We start from the raw sequence: 18,941 nt of genomic DNA, 5'->3' as shown, positions 1-18,941 counted from the left end.
AGCTTTCACCTAATCCGCTCAGAACCTGACGTGTCCCGTTAGTCAACGCGCATGCGCATTGGTCTCACTCAAGTAACGGGTGCCACAGCTTTAGACCTCCCCAAGGGTTACGGAGACCTGAGCTCGGATAAATAGTTCCGCCCAGCTACACATTATTATTATTTTTAAAACAAATATATATATATATTTTTTACTATAGAAAACTACACAATCTAAAAAAGAGTGCGTTTAAGTTTTGAATGACAGCATCGTCGGGGGGGGGGGGGAGATATTACAAAAAAAAAAATTCTAAATCAATACATACATAAATACAAGTGTAAATTATTTAAATAATGACCGCACAGGTTTCGAGTTTTAACATTTTTATTTTACTATATATATTAAACGGTAGATAATTTTACATCCATTTAAAAATGTTCTCAGAGGATTTTTTTTTTTTTCACAAAGTGCTCTAGGAGTTAACCCTTTAGTGTCCTGATACTCTGCAGTATGATCACGAACTTCCTGTGTTAAACCGTCAGCTGACTGAGAACTCTTACAAAACCAGTGTTTGCTGACAGCATGGGGATTTAAGAGTGCTCTCACTAGCTCACTCAGTGGCTCTGTCATCAATTTGACTCATCAAGCGGGTTAATGCTGAATATAATATTTACATCAGTTTCCTGTCTTTTAACGCCATGCATGACGAGACCGAAAGCGATGAAAAGTAAGTTTGGGAAAGTGAGGAATCAGTTTTATTGAGCAGTCATAACGAGGTTACAAACTTAGTATCAGTGCTGTCTGTTTAATCAACTGATTTCAGCTCCAAAAAATAAATTCTTATTTGTTTTATTTATTTCTATAATCTGTATGACATTACACACAGATTATCACGCAGTGCCTGGTGGACCTCTTGGCGTCCAACTTCACTTTCCCTCCTGAAGAACACCGAGACGAAAATCTTAGATCGTAAGTGGTTACAGTTTTCATATTACTCACATTAGGGATGAGAATGCCGTGTCTTTTCGGTCAGTGACTCACGTCACTCGACTCGACTCACCAAGAAGAGTCGACTCCCAAATGGATCAGCTAGAAGTTTTTGGTCTTCAGTTGTTTGAATTGTTCAGTGAAATCCTCCTTGTGATGATCAAAATATCATTATAGGCGATGCACTTTGTCTTTGCCTTTGTTCTTCCTGTGCTTCCAGGGCTTTCTCCGGGTACTCCGGTTTCCTCCTCCAGTCCAAAGACTTGTGTTGTAGGCTGATTGGCATCTCTAAGTTGTCCACAGTGTGTGAATCAGTGGGTGTGTTGGTGTGCCCTGCAATGGGTTGGCACCATGTCCAGTGTGTTCCCTGAGTCCCTTAAAATATTCTCCAGGCTCCCCATGACGCTGTGTAGGATAAGCAGTACAGAAAATGGATGGATGGATGATGGATGAATGGAAATATGACTGATTAGTGATAAAATTTCAGCAAAAAAATCTACTCTCCCTGCTGAAACAAAAACTAAAACAATTGAAACCCTCATAGAAATTCTAATGGATTTTACTACAAATACCATTAAAAGCCATCAGTTGTTAATCATTCAAACCATTACCATTACTGGTCATTAATGGTATCCACTAGACATAAATACTATATATATATATATATATATATATATATATATATATATATATATATATATATATATATATATATATATATATATATAATCAATTTAATACATACAATAAATTACCAGTAAATTACCAATAGACATAAATACCAGTAGAGAGCCACAGGGACCATTAGAGTTTCTGTTAAAACCAATACAATTCCTATTATAACCATTAAAACCATTACAAATTCTATGAGGGTTTCTATTGGGGTTTTTTTCCAGCAGGGCTGTTTCTCACATATTTAACATGATCAATAAATCATTAAAAAAATTAAAAATTGCTTCCCGACTACCGAGTGAGCCCCACAAAAGATTCGGCTCAAAGAGTCGGCTCAGTCCCTAACTTGACACATTACTAACTCATTAGTATTTGTGTCGTTTTCGGTTTCTGTTATAAAATCGTAATACATAGGTGTGCACAATAAGGACAAAATATATTATGATAGACAGATATATATATACACACATTTTCAATATACAAGATATTGCTACATTTTGGTTCCTTAAAAGTACAGCAAATAGAGTTATTATTATTTTTTTTTTTAAATGTAATGTGTACATTCTATGGTATATGGAACAGGAGAGAACATTTGAAACATTTGGTACAAACATAATGCCCAATCACGTCTCAGTAACAGTCGGTAATAATAGAATGTCAGTGTAATTTATCACAATATTAATATTATACTGTATAGCCATATCACCCAGCTCTAGTATCCTTCACTGTAACTGTATATATATATTTCCTTTTTCTCTCAGGTGTCCAGAATGATCTGTGGGCTCGTTTTGTCTCCCTGCCGACTCAGGACAGAATCTGGACTCTCACAGTTACTCATAAAAGTCGCAGAGACGCTCCAAAATCATGTAGGCTCTCAGTCTGACTCTACATTTTGTGTTAACGGATCATTTCTGTTCCCTCGTGGAGCTGGGTGAGAAGATGCTGAGATTGTGCAGAGCTTCATGAGGAATACTGTTAAGATTTTATAGTATAAATTAGTTTTTGATTGCTTTAACACTTTTCCCGGCCACCTCAAAATTCGATGTTATTTCACTGTGTTAATGTCTTCATTGTTATTATTAATAGTATTATTAATATTATTAATATGAACATTCTTATTATTATCATTATTATTAAATAGTGAAAATGAAAAGACTCTATGAGGAGGGGTGCACAAACTTTTGATTGGTAGTGTATACTGTATATTAACAAGATGATCATTTTGAAGAGTAATTAAAAGCGTTAAAAGTCACATATGACTTCTATCAGGATCACCCAAAAGGCTTTGGAGCATATAATTATCCATAAATTATCCATATTAATGGATGTTTTTTTTAATAGTGAAAGATATAAATTAGATGTAAGGGATATTATAAAATATATAATCACTATATATGCGATGACCTGGATTGACAGTATTAAATAGCACACGATTAATACGAATAGATAAAAATAACATTAGCTTCATCTAAAAAAGTCGGGATCTCTTTTTGCAGGCTCGCGGACTCCGCTGGTGATGGTACACGGCTTCGGAGGAGGCGTGGGTCTGTGGATCAGGAACCTGGACCCTTTATGTCGATCGCGTCCAGTCTTTGCCTTTGACCTGCTGGGATTCGGACGCAGCTCTCGTCCTCGCTTCCCACTGGACCCCGCCCAGGCCGAGCAGCAATCCGTCATCTCTATTGAACACTGGAGGCAGGCACTGGGCCTGGAAAAAATGATCCTATTGGGCCACAGCTTAGGGGGTTACCTGGCAACCTCCTATGCCATACAGTATCCTGAGAGGTGAGACGATGGTGTAATTTGTGTCAGAAACACACATACACACATATACATACCGTACACATATACATACTGTATTCCATCTATATCAGTGAAATAGTGTGACAGAATTGACAGGAAATCAAGACACTGGTGCAGCTCAAGATATAATGCCTTGCATAAGTAATAATAATAAAATGGGCTGTTTTGTGTAGATTCATGACGCATAATCCCAAATAAGTCCATTTCAGTTCCAAGTTGTAACAATACAAAATGTGGACACGTTAAAGGGGGTGGGGGGTAAATATTTATGCAAGCCAACGTACATATTTGCATTATGGAGTGTATTATTGGAATGTGCACACTTCAGGCGCATGTGGTCAGGTGGTTTATAGCCACAGCGAAAGAGGAAAAGAAAAAGCAGAAGTTCTTGCTGTAACTGTAACTGATAAACAGAATTCTGGAAACAATTTTAGCTCAATTTTAAATACACACTGCATGAGAAACTTTCACTTTAGTAAACATGATTTTTATGTTTTATGACAGTTTGGTGTCATATTGGGGTTAGAAGGATAAAAGAATGAGGACCTCGATGATAAAGGATATATTTTAAGGAGCTGCCACACCCTCTTTAAGGAGGCCACACCCTCTTGACTCATGAGGGTGCAGAGGCCACACCCTGGTACAGAGGCCACACCCCTTTCACTGGTATTGACAGGAACAAAGAAGCATGGAGGGAGACAAACATATAGTACCGTGTTCTTGTCTTTCTACCTCTCTTTCTTGTAACCTTATCCTTTTCACCCTCTCAGAGTTCGTCACCTGATCCTGGTGGATCCATGGGGTTTCAAGCCTGTGCCTCCTGAGGGAGTGGCAAGTCTGGGTTGCCCACGCTGGGTGGAGATCATCATAGCCATGGCATCGTTCTTTAACCCTTTGGCTGTGGTCCGGGCCACTGGGCCATGGGGTAAGAGGCAATGTGGGGTTAGAGAAGACGGGCGAGGTGTGAAGTCACAAACGGAACTTGACAGTGTCTAATTCGTTCTTTATCTTCTCATTTTATTTCATAGGTCCAAAGTTAATCAGTCGAGTTCGACCAGACTTCAAGAGGAACTTCGAGGAGCTTTTTCAAGACGATACCATTATGGAATACATCTATCACTGCAATGCTCAGAGTCCCAGGTACACTTTAATACGAACACATTTATCATGCTATCTCACTGACATTTATTATACACTACTGATCGATATTTTAGATATTCTAGATTTATATTTATAGGCTAGTGGGCAACTGGGGTTTTATCGCACACCACAAAAAAGCACAAATTTTCCTCTGTCCTTTACTGCACCTGTCACCCCCCCACCGGTATGTCTACTGGTGTCGCTGCTTTTGGACAAAGCAACAAGTTTTTGGACACTGGACATTCTTCACGACGAAGGAGTTTGTGTCAAACTGCGTTTTTATTATTTTTTTTGTCTTGTTAACTTTGAGACAGAAAAAAACAGAGGCTGGTGAGGGAATGGCTGTTTATAGCTGCTATAACAGACGTGATTTATCTCTCTCTGTCACTCACTGTTGCTCTCTCTCTTTCCCAGTGGTGAGGTCGGGTTCAGAGCCATGTCCGTCTCCCTGCTTTGGGCCAAGAGGCCCATGCTGGACCGAGTTCACCTCTTGCCCCCTGACCTCCCAGTGACCCTGGTGTACGGAGGCCAGTCGTGGATGGACAGTGCGACAGGAGAGCAAGTAGCCCGGCTCAGGCCGAACAGCTACACACATACAATGGTATGGCATAAGAACGAGAAATACTAATTATATGTGATGGTCATTATTTCAGAGTGTATAAACAGTGGCAGAGATATCCTTTATCCAGAATGCACCACAAGAGTTGGAACAATTAGAAATGCCCCTTTGACATGAATTATAAAATATTTATTTATATAATCTCTCTCTCTCTCTCTTTCTTTCTTTCTAGGTTATTGAAGGAGCTCCTCATCATGTTTATGCTGATAAGCCTGATGCTTTCAATGCTGTGGTGCAGAGCATCTGTGACACTGTGGATTAAACTCTGTGTGTGTGTGTGTGTGTGTGTGTGTGTGTGTGTGTGTGTGTGTGTGTGTGTGTGTGTGTGTACAGTTTATTACTTTAATGATCAATGTCACATTTCCCTTTTTAAATAAATGTTCATCACATGAGTCCACTGATCCTTGATTTGATTTGGTAACATGTGCTGTGGGAAATTCCTGAAGTATGGCCTACATACTGTACAACTAAGAAATTACTTTGTACAACTTAAGGCCAGTATAGCAACGGAAATGAAAAAAACACACAACGCTCCTTTAACGCAAATGAACGCTTAATTCAATTCTGTCAAACACACAATTCAGTTGAATGTCCAGAAGGATTTTTCTTGGATTCTGAATGGCGGATTCGAGTATATACAAGTGATTATTTGGACACAATAAAGGTTTTAAAACATACCTTTATTAGGAATTAGACATCAATTAGGAATTAGAATGATACAAACTCCCATCTGTATAGTTATTACACAATTTCAGTCATAATTCGACTACAAAACGTGTACAAATAAAAGAACCAGTAAAAAAAAAAACAATAAGTTATCTCAACGTTCAAATAAGTAACGAGTATAAATAAACATTATAAACAATAACTAGTGCATGATGAGTAAAATGACACATTGAAGCCAGAATTTCTGGGTTTCTCAACACGTAGCACCTAAACACACGTGGGTTTATTAGAAATCGCTGGGGGAAAATGCCTGTGTAATGTGAAATGAAAGCATCTTAGAAGCGTTTTAGTGTTATGTATGCCTCAAGGAAAAGATACGCTTCGATTTCAAGCAGTATTTTAATCCACACCAGATTTTAAGCAGGCAGATTAAATCAGCCTGTAAGGTGATTGCTATACCCGCCGATATACAGATTATCAAGATTGTTCTATAAATTCTATAAATAAATGAACGATACAATATTGTTTTGTACCGGGTGTGATGCAAACATCCAGGCTTGCATGCAGGGCTATTTCTAGCACTAAGCAGGATATGTAGTCTGTTCTGGCCCCAGAGCCACCAGTGGGCAGCATAAGAATGCAGGATGTTTTTACATTTTTTACATTTACATTTATGCCATTTGGCAGACACCCTTATCCAGCGTGACTTACATTTATCTCTCTTTTTTTTCTTTTTCTTTCTTTTTTTTTTTTTTTTACACAACTGAGCAGTTGAGCGTTAAGGTCTTGCTCAAGTGCCCATTAGTCACAGCTTGGTAGTGCTGAGATTTGATAGATAGATAGATAGATATAGATATAGATATATACACATTTTTTTTAAATAAGGGATGGCTGTGAGCCCTTACATGAAGGATTTCAAACAGTAAAACATATGAAAACACAAGTTTAAAGTCTTTTCTTTAAAGTGCACGCCTAGAAAATGTGGTTCCTTGAGGGTTCTTTGGATAGGTAAGGATTCTTACCTTGCTAATGATGGTTCAACTTGGAATCCTGTCTGAAAAAATCCCAGGATGGTCTGACCAGCTGGTCAAGCTGGTAGATCATCTTTAACATATAATCCATAAGACTTCTAGATTTACCTTTTTTTTTCCACTATCAGGTGGAGTGAAATCATTCCCCGTGAACCTAGAGTGTATAATACAGTTGTGTTCTCACTAGAACAGGATTTTAGGAAATGTAACAAAAGCACTGAACCTTCTAACCTTCTCATTTGCATACAGTGTTATGGTATACGGTTACTATCTTTACCCTCACTACTTCATTCTTATTTTGGCTTCTAGGCATAGTAAATGATGCGTGTCAATTTGCATTCCTGTCTGTTTTCACTTATCCTTGACCAAGATATCGGCAACGCCGTGAACCTGTGTGAGCTGCTGACAGTCCAGAGAGGCTAGCAGCTTCCTCTGACCAGGCAAGGTTGGAATAAACTTCTCCGTCAGGGTGATGGTCGCCAGACTGCCCACGTCACTGGGAGGGAAGGAAAGAATGTGCCGATGTCAAATGCAAATGATTTGTGCATCGAATGTAAAAATAAAACAACGAAATCAGTCTGAAGGAAAACCTGAATATTAAATGGTATATCATTGAACCGGTTGATCAATAAATTGCTTTCATTGGTTTATAGAGCAGGCGAAAAACACGAACTTACCCGTAGGAGATCTCTCTGACTTTCTGCAAGCCCAAGCCCTCGATGCGGAACTTCACCTTTTTCAGGACTTGTGGTAGTGGATTTTTGAAGGTTAGTTTAGCTGCCATCTCTTTACCAACTACAGCATCCCCTACAAGCTGTATAGCAAAATTACACATGTGTCAGTATACAATAAAACTAAATCTTTTACGAAAACCCCTTTCGAAAAAGCAGTGGCAAGCGGATCATCATAAATGTTTTGTAAATGGAACGTGATGAAAAAACTGTAGGGATTGTTCTTTGTCTTGGATTGCACTAGCATAGTGTGTATTTAAAACTTGTTTATTTCGGACAGTGCTTTGTCTGGAAAGCCTTACTCAAGAATCCTACAAACGGACAAATTTCAGCATAGTGCTAATCTCAGACTTTACGGCAGTGGGAATCATGTGAAGACTTACGGTGATTATAATGTCGGGCGTGCGCAGGCGGAAGTTGAACTGGGTGGCCAGAACCTGGTTGGTCTCACTGACTCGGCCAGATAGGGTGAGCATCAGTGCTGCTTGGTCCACCAGCTCATTCTTATACAGGTCATACGGAAGGGTCCATTCCAGTGTATGGACTATGGACGGATCAAGAGAAAGACAGTTAATATACACTAGAGGAGGTGAGCTTGTATGGATACAAAGGCAAGCTTTGAGACGCCACTGTTCATCATTAAAAATAATCTAGGCACCCTAGAATGCAGTATTGCATGTGGGTACTTTTTGCCAAATAGTTCCTGGATGCGATAATCTTTCGGGAGTACTGTTTTGTTGGCAAGGAGAAGTAGTTTTTGGGATGTACCGAATGCGAATCTGTAGGACTAATGTAAGTATTTAAGAACAAATGAAAGTTTGTAATGCAGAACAAACAGATGAGTTTTAAAATTTAAGGTCACTCACTCTCATTGGGTTTGAGCTCCACCACTATGTCATCCTTTTTTATCATAGCCTTCTGCACTCCAGTGTAGTACATGACTACCACGTGACTGTGGAGGATGGTGTTGCGCATATTAGAGCTGTCATTCTTCAAGCTGATGGACAGTTGTGCGTCTTCTCCCATCCGAGGCCCTTCTCCTTTCATTGTGACCTCTAACGTGACGTCCGTGGCCACAGCGGAGGGGTAGATGTTAGGCTTTGACCCGTAGCGAGTGGCAGTTTCCACTGCAATTCGCTCCTCTTCAGATCCTAGTGGAAATGATCAAAAATGTTACACCCAGAAATAAAAAGCCTTAACTTTGCTGTTTCTACTCTGACTAAGACTCTGATGCAAATATCTGCCAAGCAAATGATGAAGCATATCTTTTGTATGGACCCCTGTGCACAAAATTCATTAAGTGACTCAGGGGCTGAAAGTAACTCAAGGGATGTGTGGGGTTTTTTTTGTATGGTACATAATGTGTATGTGTGTGTGTGTGTGTGTGTGTGTGTGTGTGTGTGTGTGTGTGTGTGTGTGTGTGTGTGTGTGTGTGTGTGAGGGAGGGGACAGTGTTCAGTGTTTTCACCTTCTGGGTGTTTGTACTGGTACGTGATGTCTTCTCTCATGTTAGAGCCAACTGCCTTGGTGCTGATGCAGTGGCCCACCGCATTCTTCTCACAGTAAATCTGAGAGAAGGTGCCATCAGTGTTCCTCTGCCAGTAAAGCTTATCACTGTTCACCTACAAAATACACACGTCTAGTTTAGTGGGGTTTTTTTTTTTTTTTTTTTGATTTAAACGAAATCTTTCTTTATCATGTTCAGTATTCGGAAGAAACACGACATGAACCGATCACGAATATTGACTTTGACTGATATGATACAAGATTTAAGATATAAAAAAAAAATTTAGTCTGTAGATCTAATCTCATGACTAGCCATGACTATGTTTCATGCAAAATAGTACATCTTCCTGGCTGGAAAATCGAACAGAATCATAATATTTACTTTCAGGCCTTTTACTTTTTCTTACTTTCTGCACTTCTTTGCCCCTGTACCTCAGAACAGTTAACAACAGCCTCTAATTCTAGTGTTTCCTAACCTCAGCAAAGACGAAGGGTGCGTCATATTTAAGGTAGACCTGTCCATCACGGATAGCCGTCACGGAGGCAGGACCACAGCAGAACGAGCCCTGACTCGTCTCTTGAGGTGTGGCATCCACCACTTGCCAACCTCCCATGCCAGCCGGCAGATCAGGCCGAGCCATCCAGGATTCATTCCACACGTGAAAATTCCTGCAGATAACGAGACGGAGAGAGTCAGTAAACGTAATTAGGGGCTTATCCCTCTGTTTCTGTGCATGTTCAGACTTTTCAGACATTAGGGACATTCAACCTTTGGGGAGTAGGGACACGTTTTTACTTGTTGAGAGGTTGACAACAGAGCAGGTACGACTTAGGAGCCCTAGGGTTAGTAGTTACTATGGATACATAATATTGTGTAGTCCTAATATTTAACAACTTTTGGCTCACTTCTCATCATTTTGATGGAAAATAAAGCCTGATGTTGAAGAGTTTTGGAGTATTTTAGATTGTTTTCGTTCCAGACCAGAAATCCAGGCATTAAAGTTGCTGAAGTCTGGATGGAACTATGCGCAATAGAAACCACTTTGAAAATGTACATTGCTTACATTGCTTACTGTGAAAATTCTTCACAAATATGTCATTGTATTTTGTTATTAACTGCTACGGAATGTGGAAAGTCAGGAAGGTGTGTGGTTTTGTACCAGACAGAATCGCCATTGAGCTCAAAAATCGGCTCCATGTTCTCGTCCAAATACACGTCATTTGTCAAGGAAACGTCTGTGTCATGGGCGGAGTTGAAGTTTGTGACACTGCGGGTGGGGATGCCTAAACACCTGAGAACTGAGAAAGAGAGATGGTGAAACCAGGAGACGATGGGACAATTAAAGCAGCACTCAACACAACAAATACTAACAATACCCACACACACACACACACACACACACACACACACACACAAACACATGGTGTACCCTTACCTGTAGTGGTGACCCCTGAGAAGACCCAGCACTGCCCGTATTTGACAGGCATGCCTCCACTCTTGTGGTACTGCTTCAGAATGTCCACACTGCCACTCCATGCTGTTGGGGAAGTCCCATCTGCATAGTTGCCAGACCAATTGCCTTCCAGCACACCTTGGTCATCAGGAGAGTTGACCTGGGTCCCGAGAAAATAGTACAGGGTTACACCCAGATCTTACCTTCATATACACTCAAGAATTGGTACTAGACCATCACTGAGTTTACAGTTCTGCTAAATTCAAGGTGTCATTAAGTACTATTATTGATGTTAGGAACTGAAATTCTCCGATGTCATTTCCGATGTTCAGACATGCGTGCTCAAACTGCAGCTTAAAAATAAGAAATAACTCAGTTCCTCTTATACCTTATATTCTTCTTATGTTTCAAGGCATGTAGCATTACTGGTGAATACGTGTATTATGTAAGAAACAAAACGTCACTGTATTAACGATTAAACGGTGCCTGCCATACAAGTCCCTATTTAAGTGAACGATAACATATAGCTAAAAACAATGCTAATATCTAGGGTTATGGATATGATAACATTAGAACGAGGACATTACAATAAACCTGTATTTACTCTCCTATAAATCTGTCTTTGCTGTGAGTTGATGTTATAGAAAATGTATCAACAGTTTTGATAAATCTGATTTGAGAATTAACCAGAGTAATTGTAGAAATAATGCGTATTTACATATTATGCATTTACTCATATTGGTTATAATTGGTCATTTTATTGTAATAGTCACTCACCATGGCTGACACGAGTCTGGTAATGTTAACAGGGTTTCCCCACCCAGAAGCAGGGGTTTGACTCTTCTCCAGTACAAACAGACAAACTGCCAGAACCCCATCATCAAACTGCACACAGGATGATACACAGACTCTAATACAGATGTTTGCTAATAGTACATTTTCACACAACAGTTACCGATATTAACACACTGTTACTGTTATTCAAAATGAATTGTAATGTTTAGGTCAGAAGGAAAAAAAGCTGCCAAATAAAACTGGCTACCTACATAGGTAGCCAGTTATTCTCCTCCTTATTCTTCATTATTCTCCTCCTGAAGGGAATACTCTCAACAATTATTTGTGATAATTGATGTCATGATTTCGACTACAACATGATTTATTATACCTAGTGATGCTGAGACTAAGAGAAAGATTCTACCAGCATCTGGATGTCTAATTCAAAGGGTTGCAGAGCTCCCAAATCCCAACATAAGTTTACCCAGCCAGTGTCAGACACCTGCTCCGACAGGTGTGAGAACACCAGACTACCAGATTCTACCACAGGGCCTACCACAGACATGCCCAGCCACAGGAGACATAGCCCTGAGATCAGGTTCTGGTCCTGGGTCCCAGTTTGATGGTAGCCTGAAACCTGATAGAAACATGTATCTCTGTAATGTCTACAAGATACTTAACTGTGTGTCCGATTTGATAACTCTCTAGAAGTTATTACAGAGACTCAGGGTTCCATCAGCTGGATATTAATGGTGTGGAAACCTGATGGTACCATCAATGTGTCTGATTTGATAAACTCATTGAGAGCCCGGGGGAGTCTTGGCTTCCTTTCACCTTGGATGTAACCAAGGACCTACTACTAGACATTTCCCCATCACTTCATATGCCTCCAGATGATATTAAGAGCATTGTGTGGGGCAGGACTAAGTGGGCCAACCACCACACTCTCAAAGATCTGCTTACTAGACATCATAGCCATGAAAGAGATTTCCACATGCAGACTTTCTGAACTCTGTCAGTCGTCTGGCTCTCCATGGACATGACCAGTCCTCAACTTCATGGACATGACATTGTAGAGCATCTCCACTGTAATGCACTTCTCTTTCCTTTTTACTTTCCTTCTCTTCATTTTTCAATTGATTCAGAGTTTGTGTTCATGCTTAGCCTTAGCCTATGATGTTCTGGACATGTACCAAAAGAAATCAATCAACATTTCAGAACCTCTGACTGGTCAATTTTGGGTTAATACAAGTAACACTGTGTAGGAGGAGGTAGCGAATGATGGTTTATACCTGTCCAAAGTTCCAGGTTCTTTCTCCAATCTGAGACTCGGTACCATAGTAGATCCTTCCCACATCATTCAGAACATACTCTTTCCTTTCCTCCTCATCATCCAGATACACCAAGTCACCTGAGAACGAACGAGAGATAGCAAGAGAGAGAGAGATAGAATGAGGGAGAAAGAGGAAAATTGAATTTTAGTGTATGCTCATCATTTCATCATATTTCTTGAATTTCTGATATTTTTGTTGTCGTACTAAAGTAAACATTAGAATGGGACGTATTAGACTTATAGCACTTTCTCTCTCAGTGCTTACCTTCACACCAGGGGTTGAACAGCAGGTAGATATCGTTTTCAGGTTTATATACTGAAGTGCTATTCCCATTGGGAGATTGAGTTGCGACAGTGAGCTTGTACTGGCCAATGGGCGCAGTCGGCATGGAGTTGACTGACAGTTTGATTTTGTTGCCTTTCTTCTCAACAATCTTGGCTTCCCAGCAATTGTGCTGTAACTCATCAACTAGCGGAACGATCACTAGAGTGCCCTTTGATACCAGTGGGTTAGGACCTGTAACACACACACACACAGAGAAAAGTTAAACAAGACTGCACAGGAACTAGCACATCCAAGTAACAAGCACGTGTGGTGATCTGCTTCAGGTTTCACGATCCACATTATCCAAACTAAACTCCCAATCTCAGTTCCAAGGTCAGGTGCAAACATTACTGCAGTATTTCCATGATAAGACAAATAAAAGATGATCTAGATACATCGCTAAATTGCAAGACTGCATATAACGCACCCTACAATCCTGTCTCAGCAAGGAATGCTTAAGAAAACAAACATCACCCATGTCTAATTCCCACCATTCATTTCTTCACGCTATGAACTCCACCACTTTTTGTTTTTCTCTCTCTCTCTCTCTCTCACTTTTAGACATTTAGACATAGGCAGACATATTTTACCACATCAATTGTTAAACGGCTCCTTGCGCAACATGATCATTGCGCAAAGATAACACAAAGATTCATTCACTAGTCAAGTGAATGAAAACAAGATAAATGTAGGCATGAATAAGGGCAAAATTCAGAGCCTCATATCTCCAATTCAACACAATAGAGACACATCAAATGTTTAACTGCTTATAATGTTCTTAATAAATACTTCATAATTAAGTGGCTTAATAAATACATGCTGTTCTTGTGAAATATATTGATTTTTTCTTAAATGTTATAGGCAGAAATCTTACTTTTGGCTAATTCTGGATGTTTGCCTGGGTTTTCGTTTGCGTATTCATAGTTTAAATATGTTCCATTCAGAAGGCAGCGTTTATTATAACATTATATTACTGTACTTGTACAATTGCCTTTCTAAACAAGGGCAATTCATAAGTTCCATTAATAATACACAGTTTAACAATTTCTTATAATTATGTTATGCATGTATGATCATTTATTTCATATAGCCCACATGTAATCTAATGATTTAATATAACTAAGCTGTGTCACTTTGCCATACTGTGTGTATAGCAGACCGCAGAACATGAGTACTGACTGATTCATGGCTGAATATTGACTAATAAATCTCACCAAGTTTGAGCTCGAGGTGCAGTTTGTCGGTTTTGGGCTCGAAAGGTCGTGAGAGCTCTATCCACATCTGAAACGTCTGCCCTCGGCGGACAATGAGGTTATCGCTGTGGTAATGCTCTGTGTGATGATTCACACGGTTTTCACTTTTTTTGGACTTGATGAGGTCTATGGACTGCACTGATAACAGATTTTCTGGAAGAGAGAGAGAGAGAGAGTTATTTGTATCTGAGAACAAGTGACATAAATTTCTGTATAAACTACATCTCCCATGCTGCACTACATTCAGCACCTCACCATTCGTTTCAGGAGTTTCTTCTGGTGGCTTTTTTCCATTCTCCTCTTTCCCAACATTGAGCTCAATGCCAGTGTCCTCAGGTTCCTTTCTGGCTTGACGACAGCAGCATGGGCATATTTTGCGAAACCATCTTCGACACTTCCCTTCCTCGTTCTCCGTATTCTTCTCTGGCACCAGATCCACATTCATTGATTCCTCATCGTATAGTGTAACATCTGGCCAGCGACCGACCCGATTCCTCATGGTTTCGCCAGGCATACTGAGGCAGGGAAAAGAACAAAAAATGGGCAAGCGTAAGGAAAGATCTAGTGGTTTTTACGACAGGAGCTCGGAATTCACTAGAACAAAACTTTGATTTCTGATATAGCAATGCTTTTAGATTTAAGGCATGCTGTTATATGAAAAATACTCAGTGTGATGTGGCCTGACATGAAGTGCTGGGAGCGTTCATGCAGTGAGATTTAGGTATTTAGTGTATAATGCATCAGTTTCGGATACCTGCCCCCATCCCATGTGGGTCAAGATACTATGAGTGCTGAGCAACATTTCACTATGGAGAAATGCAAACACAACACTTTTCATGGTTAGGTGAGGACAGGAAGGTATGCACAGGATTCTTGCTCGGGGCAAAGGTAATGCCGAATGTCAGTGTCACTTTCTGTGGCCTTATTTTCTACACGACGACTTGTATCTTGTTTTAGGGAAGAGAAAGGCGGGTTTGCAAGCAACAAGTCAAATAAAGACAGTATTCAAGATCTGTCACATGTTCATACTCGGTCACAGGAATGCTGATCTTATGACTGTGAAGACCCAGAAGGCGAAAGATGAATGTAGAATGTAGTAATTTTCTCATTTCTCCCCCTCCTCATCGTTTCGACTCACTCAGGAGATTTCTCACTAAGAGTCTACAAGCGTCTGAAATGTCTGGTATACCAGATTATTGCTGCATCATGTAATATTGTTTGAGCTGAAAATCTAGCACGTTTGCTTTGCACAGTAATACTTTACTTTTTGTCCTCTCTTTTAAAAAACAACAAACAAAAAAACAACAACCATTTTTTATAACATCTGTGCATGTGCATAATTTGCTGGAACACTTTGTCATGAATTTGGTGTCCCGAGTATACAGTAAGATCGCTTTATATCTGAGTCATTTGTAAAGTATTCAAAATAGTTCCTATCGTCGACTGCCATATCTTTTTACACTGCATGTCACAGGTCAGTAAAAGGACAACTTACCATAGTTACCATAAGTAACATCTTTAGGAAGTAAGGTTGAGTCACTAAATAGTGTTTTAGCTCGAAGGAGTCTCAGCGATTTCTACTACTGGGACACATAACTTCAATGCATGTAATATTATTCCCCAACATCCCCAAACCGCCAATAAGTGGTGCCCTGGTGCCCCAAACCCAGTGTTTCCGGCAGAGACTCCATGTCCACCATGACCCTGACCAAGATAAACCGCTTACTGAAAGTGTGTGAGAAGCAGTGACAGAAATTCAGCTGCAAATCATGGGTTTATATTAATGTGATCGTCCTTATATGCTAATTCACACAAACCTCTACAGTACGCCAGATGCTGCACATAATCTAAGACAGAGGTATAAAAGGAGGGAAGGAGTCTCCAGTGTCAGTGCTTTCTGAAAGTCTTCAAGACAGAAGAGTGCGGTTTCTTGGGAACATGACAAGGTGCTTATTTTTGGCCTTATTAACTTCAAGTGAAAAGGAACGAGAGACTGGTCGAGGGAGCTACTGTAATGTAATGCAACATAATGTCCACTTGTTTTGTGGAATTTAGAGAACATTAAGTGTAATTCTAAATGGATAAAAAGCACATGTTCTTTAATAAGTAAAACAAATTGCTGTGGTAGAAGTGAAATAAAACCCTTTGGGACGTGCTGTTATGGGAAAAACAACTACGTGTAACTCTGCATCATCATACCACCCCATCAGTGATTATTTTGCTATAACAGCACGGCATGGAGGGGATTCTTCTCTACATATAATCATAAATCACAGGGAAGTTACATATGCAGGTTGTAGATCTAAACGGTAATCTAATAAAATGTAAATATTTGAAGATTTCAAGGCTGTAATAACAAACTAATAGGTTTTTATATGTATTTTTTTTATTTGAGTTATTCTTAGTAATAGTAATAGAAAATAACTTGGTTTGATCACTTTTCTATTTAAAAACCAACGAGGTGGCTTTTACATGATCAACAGTATTGGCTTGGTTTTCGGTGACATGCTTGTATTTCGAATTTGGGTTAGTCAAGAACAACAGATTTTGGTTTTCACAGCTCATAGTCATGAAAACACTTCCACTCTTTGTAGACACACAAGAGAATCAAGTCAACATCAGCTCTTACCTGACTGTTGTTGTGCAGTTCTTGTGTCTGACTGTATTCGGTGTGTTTCTCACAGGAGATCAGCCTGATAATAGCAGCCCAAAATGGACCCGGTCCTCTTCTGGTGCTACCTGCTTTTCTTCTTCTCTCACTAACACATGCCTGAGCATATTTATATTCACACAAACACACCCACCAACACACACACCCACCGACACACACATAATTAGTATGAACATTTCATATCATTAAAAAAAAATGATGGAACATTACGCTCTTTCATCAACATTACAAACAGTTTTTTAAATAGTATTTGACAAGTTTTTAGTTTGGAATGAATTCAAAAGTACTTCCTTTGTTTGTTTTGGTATTTATAGTTGCATACGTTTGACTTTAGTCTAAATTTCTCTATGTTTTAATCTCCTTGCACTTTATTTTTGTACTCATATTTTCTCCTTGTGCCACTTGATTGTACAGAAATATGAGTTACCACATGTATGAAAAGTGCACTACAAATAAATGTTTCTTCTTCTTGTTCTCCTCTTCTTCTTCCTCTTCCTCTTCTTCTTCTTATTATACATTTATAAGTAGACTGCGTTCTTCCTGTAGGTCTTTTTGCATCCATATTTAGCTTGATGCCTTGTACAACTACAACAATTGTCTCTTCTACATCCTGAAACAACAGATCAGCAACTTTTACTGTGGGTAAAATCCAGACATACTGAGAACAGCATCTTTAGATGTCTTTAGTACATCACTGAACAGTTTTTGTGCTCATTGTGGTTTTTAAGTTGCCATTGCTAACACAAAAATTTTAGCTTTTGAATGCGAGCTACTGTCATTTTTATGGTAATTTTGAGTCCCTGTGTATTGTTCTAATTTGTGTGTCTCCTATATATATATATATATATATATATATATATATATATATATATATATATATATATATATATATATATATATATATATATAATCTCACAAAAGTGAGTACACCCCTCACATTTTTGTAAATATTTGATTATATCTTTTCATGTGACAACACTGAAGAAATGACACTTTGCTACAATGTAAAGTAGAGTGTGAACAGCTTGTGTAACAGTGTAAATTTGCTGTCCCCTCAAAATAACTCAACACACAGCCATTAAGGTCTAAACCGCTGGCAACAAAAGTGAGTACACCCCTAAGTGAAAATGTCCAAATTGGGCCCAAAGTGTCAATATTTTGTGTGGCCACCATTATTTTCCAGCGCTGCCTTAACCATCTTGGGCATGGAGTTCACCAGAGCTTCACACGTTGCCACTGGAGTCCTCTTCCACTCCTCCATGACGACATCACAGAGTTGGTGGATGTTAGAGACCTTGTGCTCCTCCACCTCCCCTTTGAGGATGCCCCACAGATGCTCAATATGGTTTAGGTCTGGAGACATGCTTGGCCAGTCCAACACCTTCACCCTCAGCTTCTTTAGCAAGGCAGTGGTCATCTTGGAGGTGTGTTTGGGGTCGTTATCATGCTGGAATACTGCCCTGCGGCCCAGTCTCCGAAGGGAGGGGATCATTTGGACATTTTCACATAGGTAGAATATCACGATTTCTACATATGTTATCGATTTTCTGGATTTTATTCATTAATGAACAAATATAATTTTGGGATTTGATTATAACTTTTTTATAACTTATAAATATTTGATTATAACTTTTCATGTTACAACACTGAAGAAATGACACTTTGCTCCAATGCAAAGTAGTGAGTGTACAGCTTGTGTAACAGTGTAAATTTGCTGTCCCCTCAAAATAACTCAACACACAGCCATTAATGTCTAAACCGCTGGCAACAAAAGTGAGTACACCCCTAAGTGAAAATGTCCAAATGGGGCCCAATTAGCCATTTTCCCTCCCTGGTGTCATGTGACTTGTTAGTGTTACAAGGTCTCAGGTGTGAATGGGGAGCAGGTGTGTTAAATTTGGTGTCATGGCTCTCACACTCCCTCATACTGATCACTGGAAATTCAACATGACACCTAATGGCAATGAACTTTCTGAAGATCTGAAATAAAATTTTGC

General features: G+C 39.4%; 2 protein-coding genes across 2 annotated transcripts; one reads left to right on the top strand and one right to left on the bottom strand.

The window, feature by feature from the left end:
- Positions 1–491: 491 nt before the first annotated feature.
- Positions 492–5,592, top strand: LOC108275917 ((Lyso)-N-acylphosphatidylethanolamine lipase). The gene is made up of 8 exons (XM_017487050.3): positions 492–706; positions 866–948; positions 2,400–2,504; positions 3,135–3,423; positions 4,212–4,366; positions 4,470–4,581; positions 4,996–5,182; positions 5,373–5,592. The coding sequence occupies exons 1-8, from the start codon at positions 678–680 to the stop codon at positions 5,460–5,462; spliced, it is 1,050 nt and encodes a 349-aa protein (XP_017342539.1). The 5' UTR covers positions 492–677; the 3' UTR covers positions 5,463–5,592.
- Positions 5,593–5,861: 269 nt separating this feature from the next.
- Positions 5,862–17,049, bottom strand: LOC124628969 (protein-glutamine gamma-glutamyltransferase K). Its single transcript, XM_047160488.1, has 14 exons — positions 16,903–17,049; positions 14,529–14,788; positions 14,235–14,426; positions 12,961–13,212; positions 12,655–12,773; positions 11,366–11,473; positions 10,571–10,748; positions 10,295–10,433; positions 9,611–9,803; positions 9,097–9,250; positions 8,495–8,779; positions 8,012–8,172; positions 7,575–7,711; positions 5,862–7,393 (listed from the first exon to the last, which is right to left on the bottom strand). Exons 2-14 carry the CDS (start codon positions 14,785–14,787, stop codon positions 7,249–7,251), a joined length of 2,322 nt encoding a protein of 773 aa, XP_047016444.1. The 5' UTR covers position 14,788; positions 16,903–17,049; the 3' UTR covers positions 5,862–7,248.
- Positions 17,050–18,941: the final 1,892 nt, after the last annotated feature.

The sequence above is a fragment of the Ictalurus punctatus genome, chromosome 15 (genome assembly GCF_001660625.3).
Source record: "Ictalurus punctatus breed USDA103 chromosome 15, Coco_2.0, whole genome shotgun sequence".
NCBI lineage: Eukaryota > Metazoa > Chordata > Actinopteri > Siluriformes > Ictaluridae > Ictalurus > Ictalurus punctatus.
The sequence above is the reverse complement of the archived record's forward strand: the minus strand, read 5'-3'. Positions and strand labels throughout refer to the sequence as shown.

What these genes read in the sequence shown, in the direction of transcription:
- LOC108275917 (XM_017487050.3), top strand. Translation starts at nt 678, where the DNA reads ATGCATGACGAGACCGAAAGCGATGAAAA. An exon ending in CAGAGACGCTCCAAAATCAT is followed by an intron (nt 2,505 to 3,134) that starts GTAGGCTCTCAG and finishes CTCTTTTTGCAG; the next exon opens with GCTCGCGGACTCCGCTGGTG. An exon ending in CCGGGCCACTGGGCCATGGG is followed by an intron (nt 4,367 to 4,469) that starts GTAAGAGGCAAT and finishes TTTATTTCATAG; the next exon opens with GTCCAAAGTTAATCAGTCGA.
- LOC124628969 (XM_047160488.1), bottom strand. Translation starts at nt 14,787, where the DNA reads ATGCCTGGCGAAACCATGAGGAATCGGGTCGGTCGCTGGCCAGATGTT. An exon ending in CCAGACTCGTGTCAGCCATG is followed by an intron (nt 10,749 to 11,365) that starts GTGAGTGACTAT and finishes CTCGGGACCCAG; the next exon opens with GTCAACTCTCCTGATGACCA. An exon ending in GGAGCTCAAACCCAATGAGA is followed by an intron (nt 8,173 to 8,494) that starts GTGAGTGACCTT and finishes ATCCGTCCATAG; the next exon opens with TCCATACACTGGAATGGACC.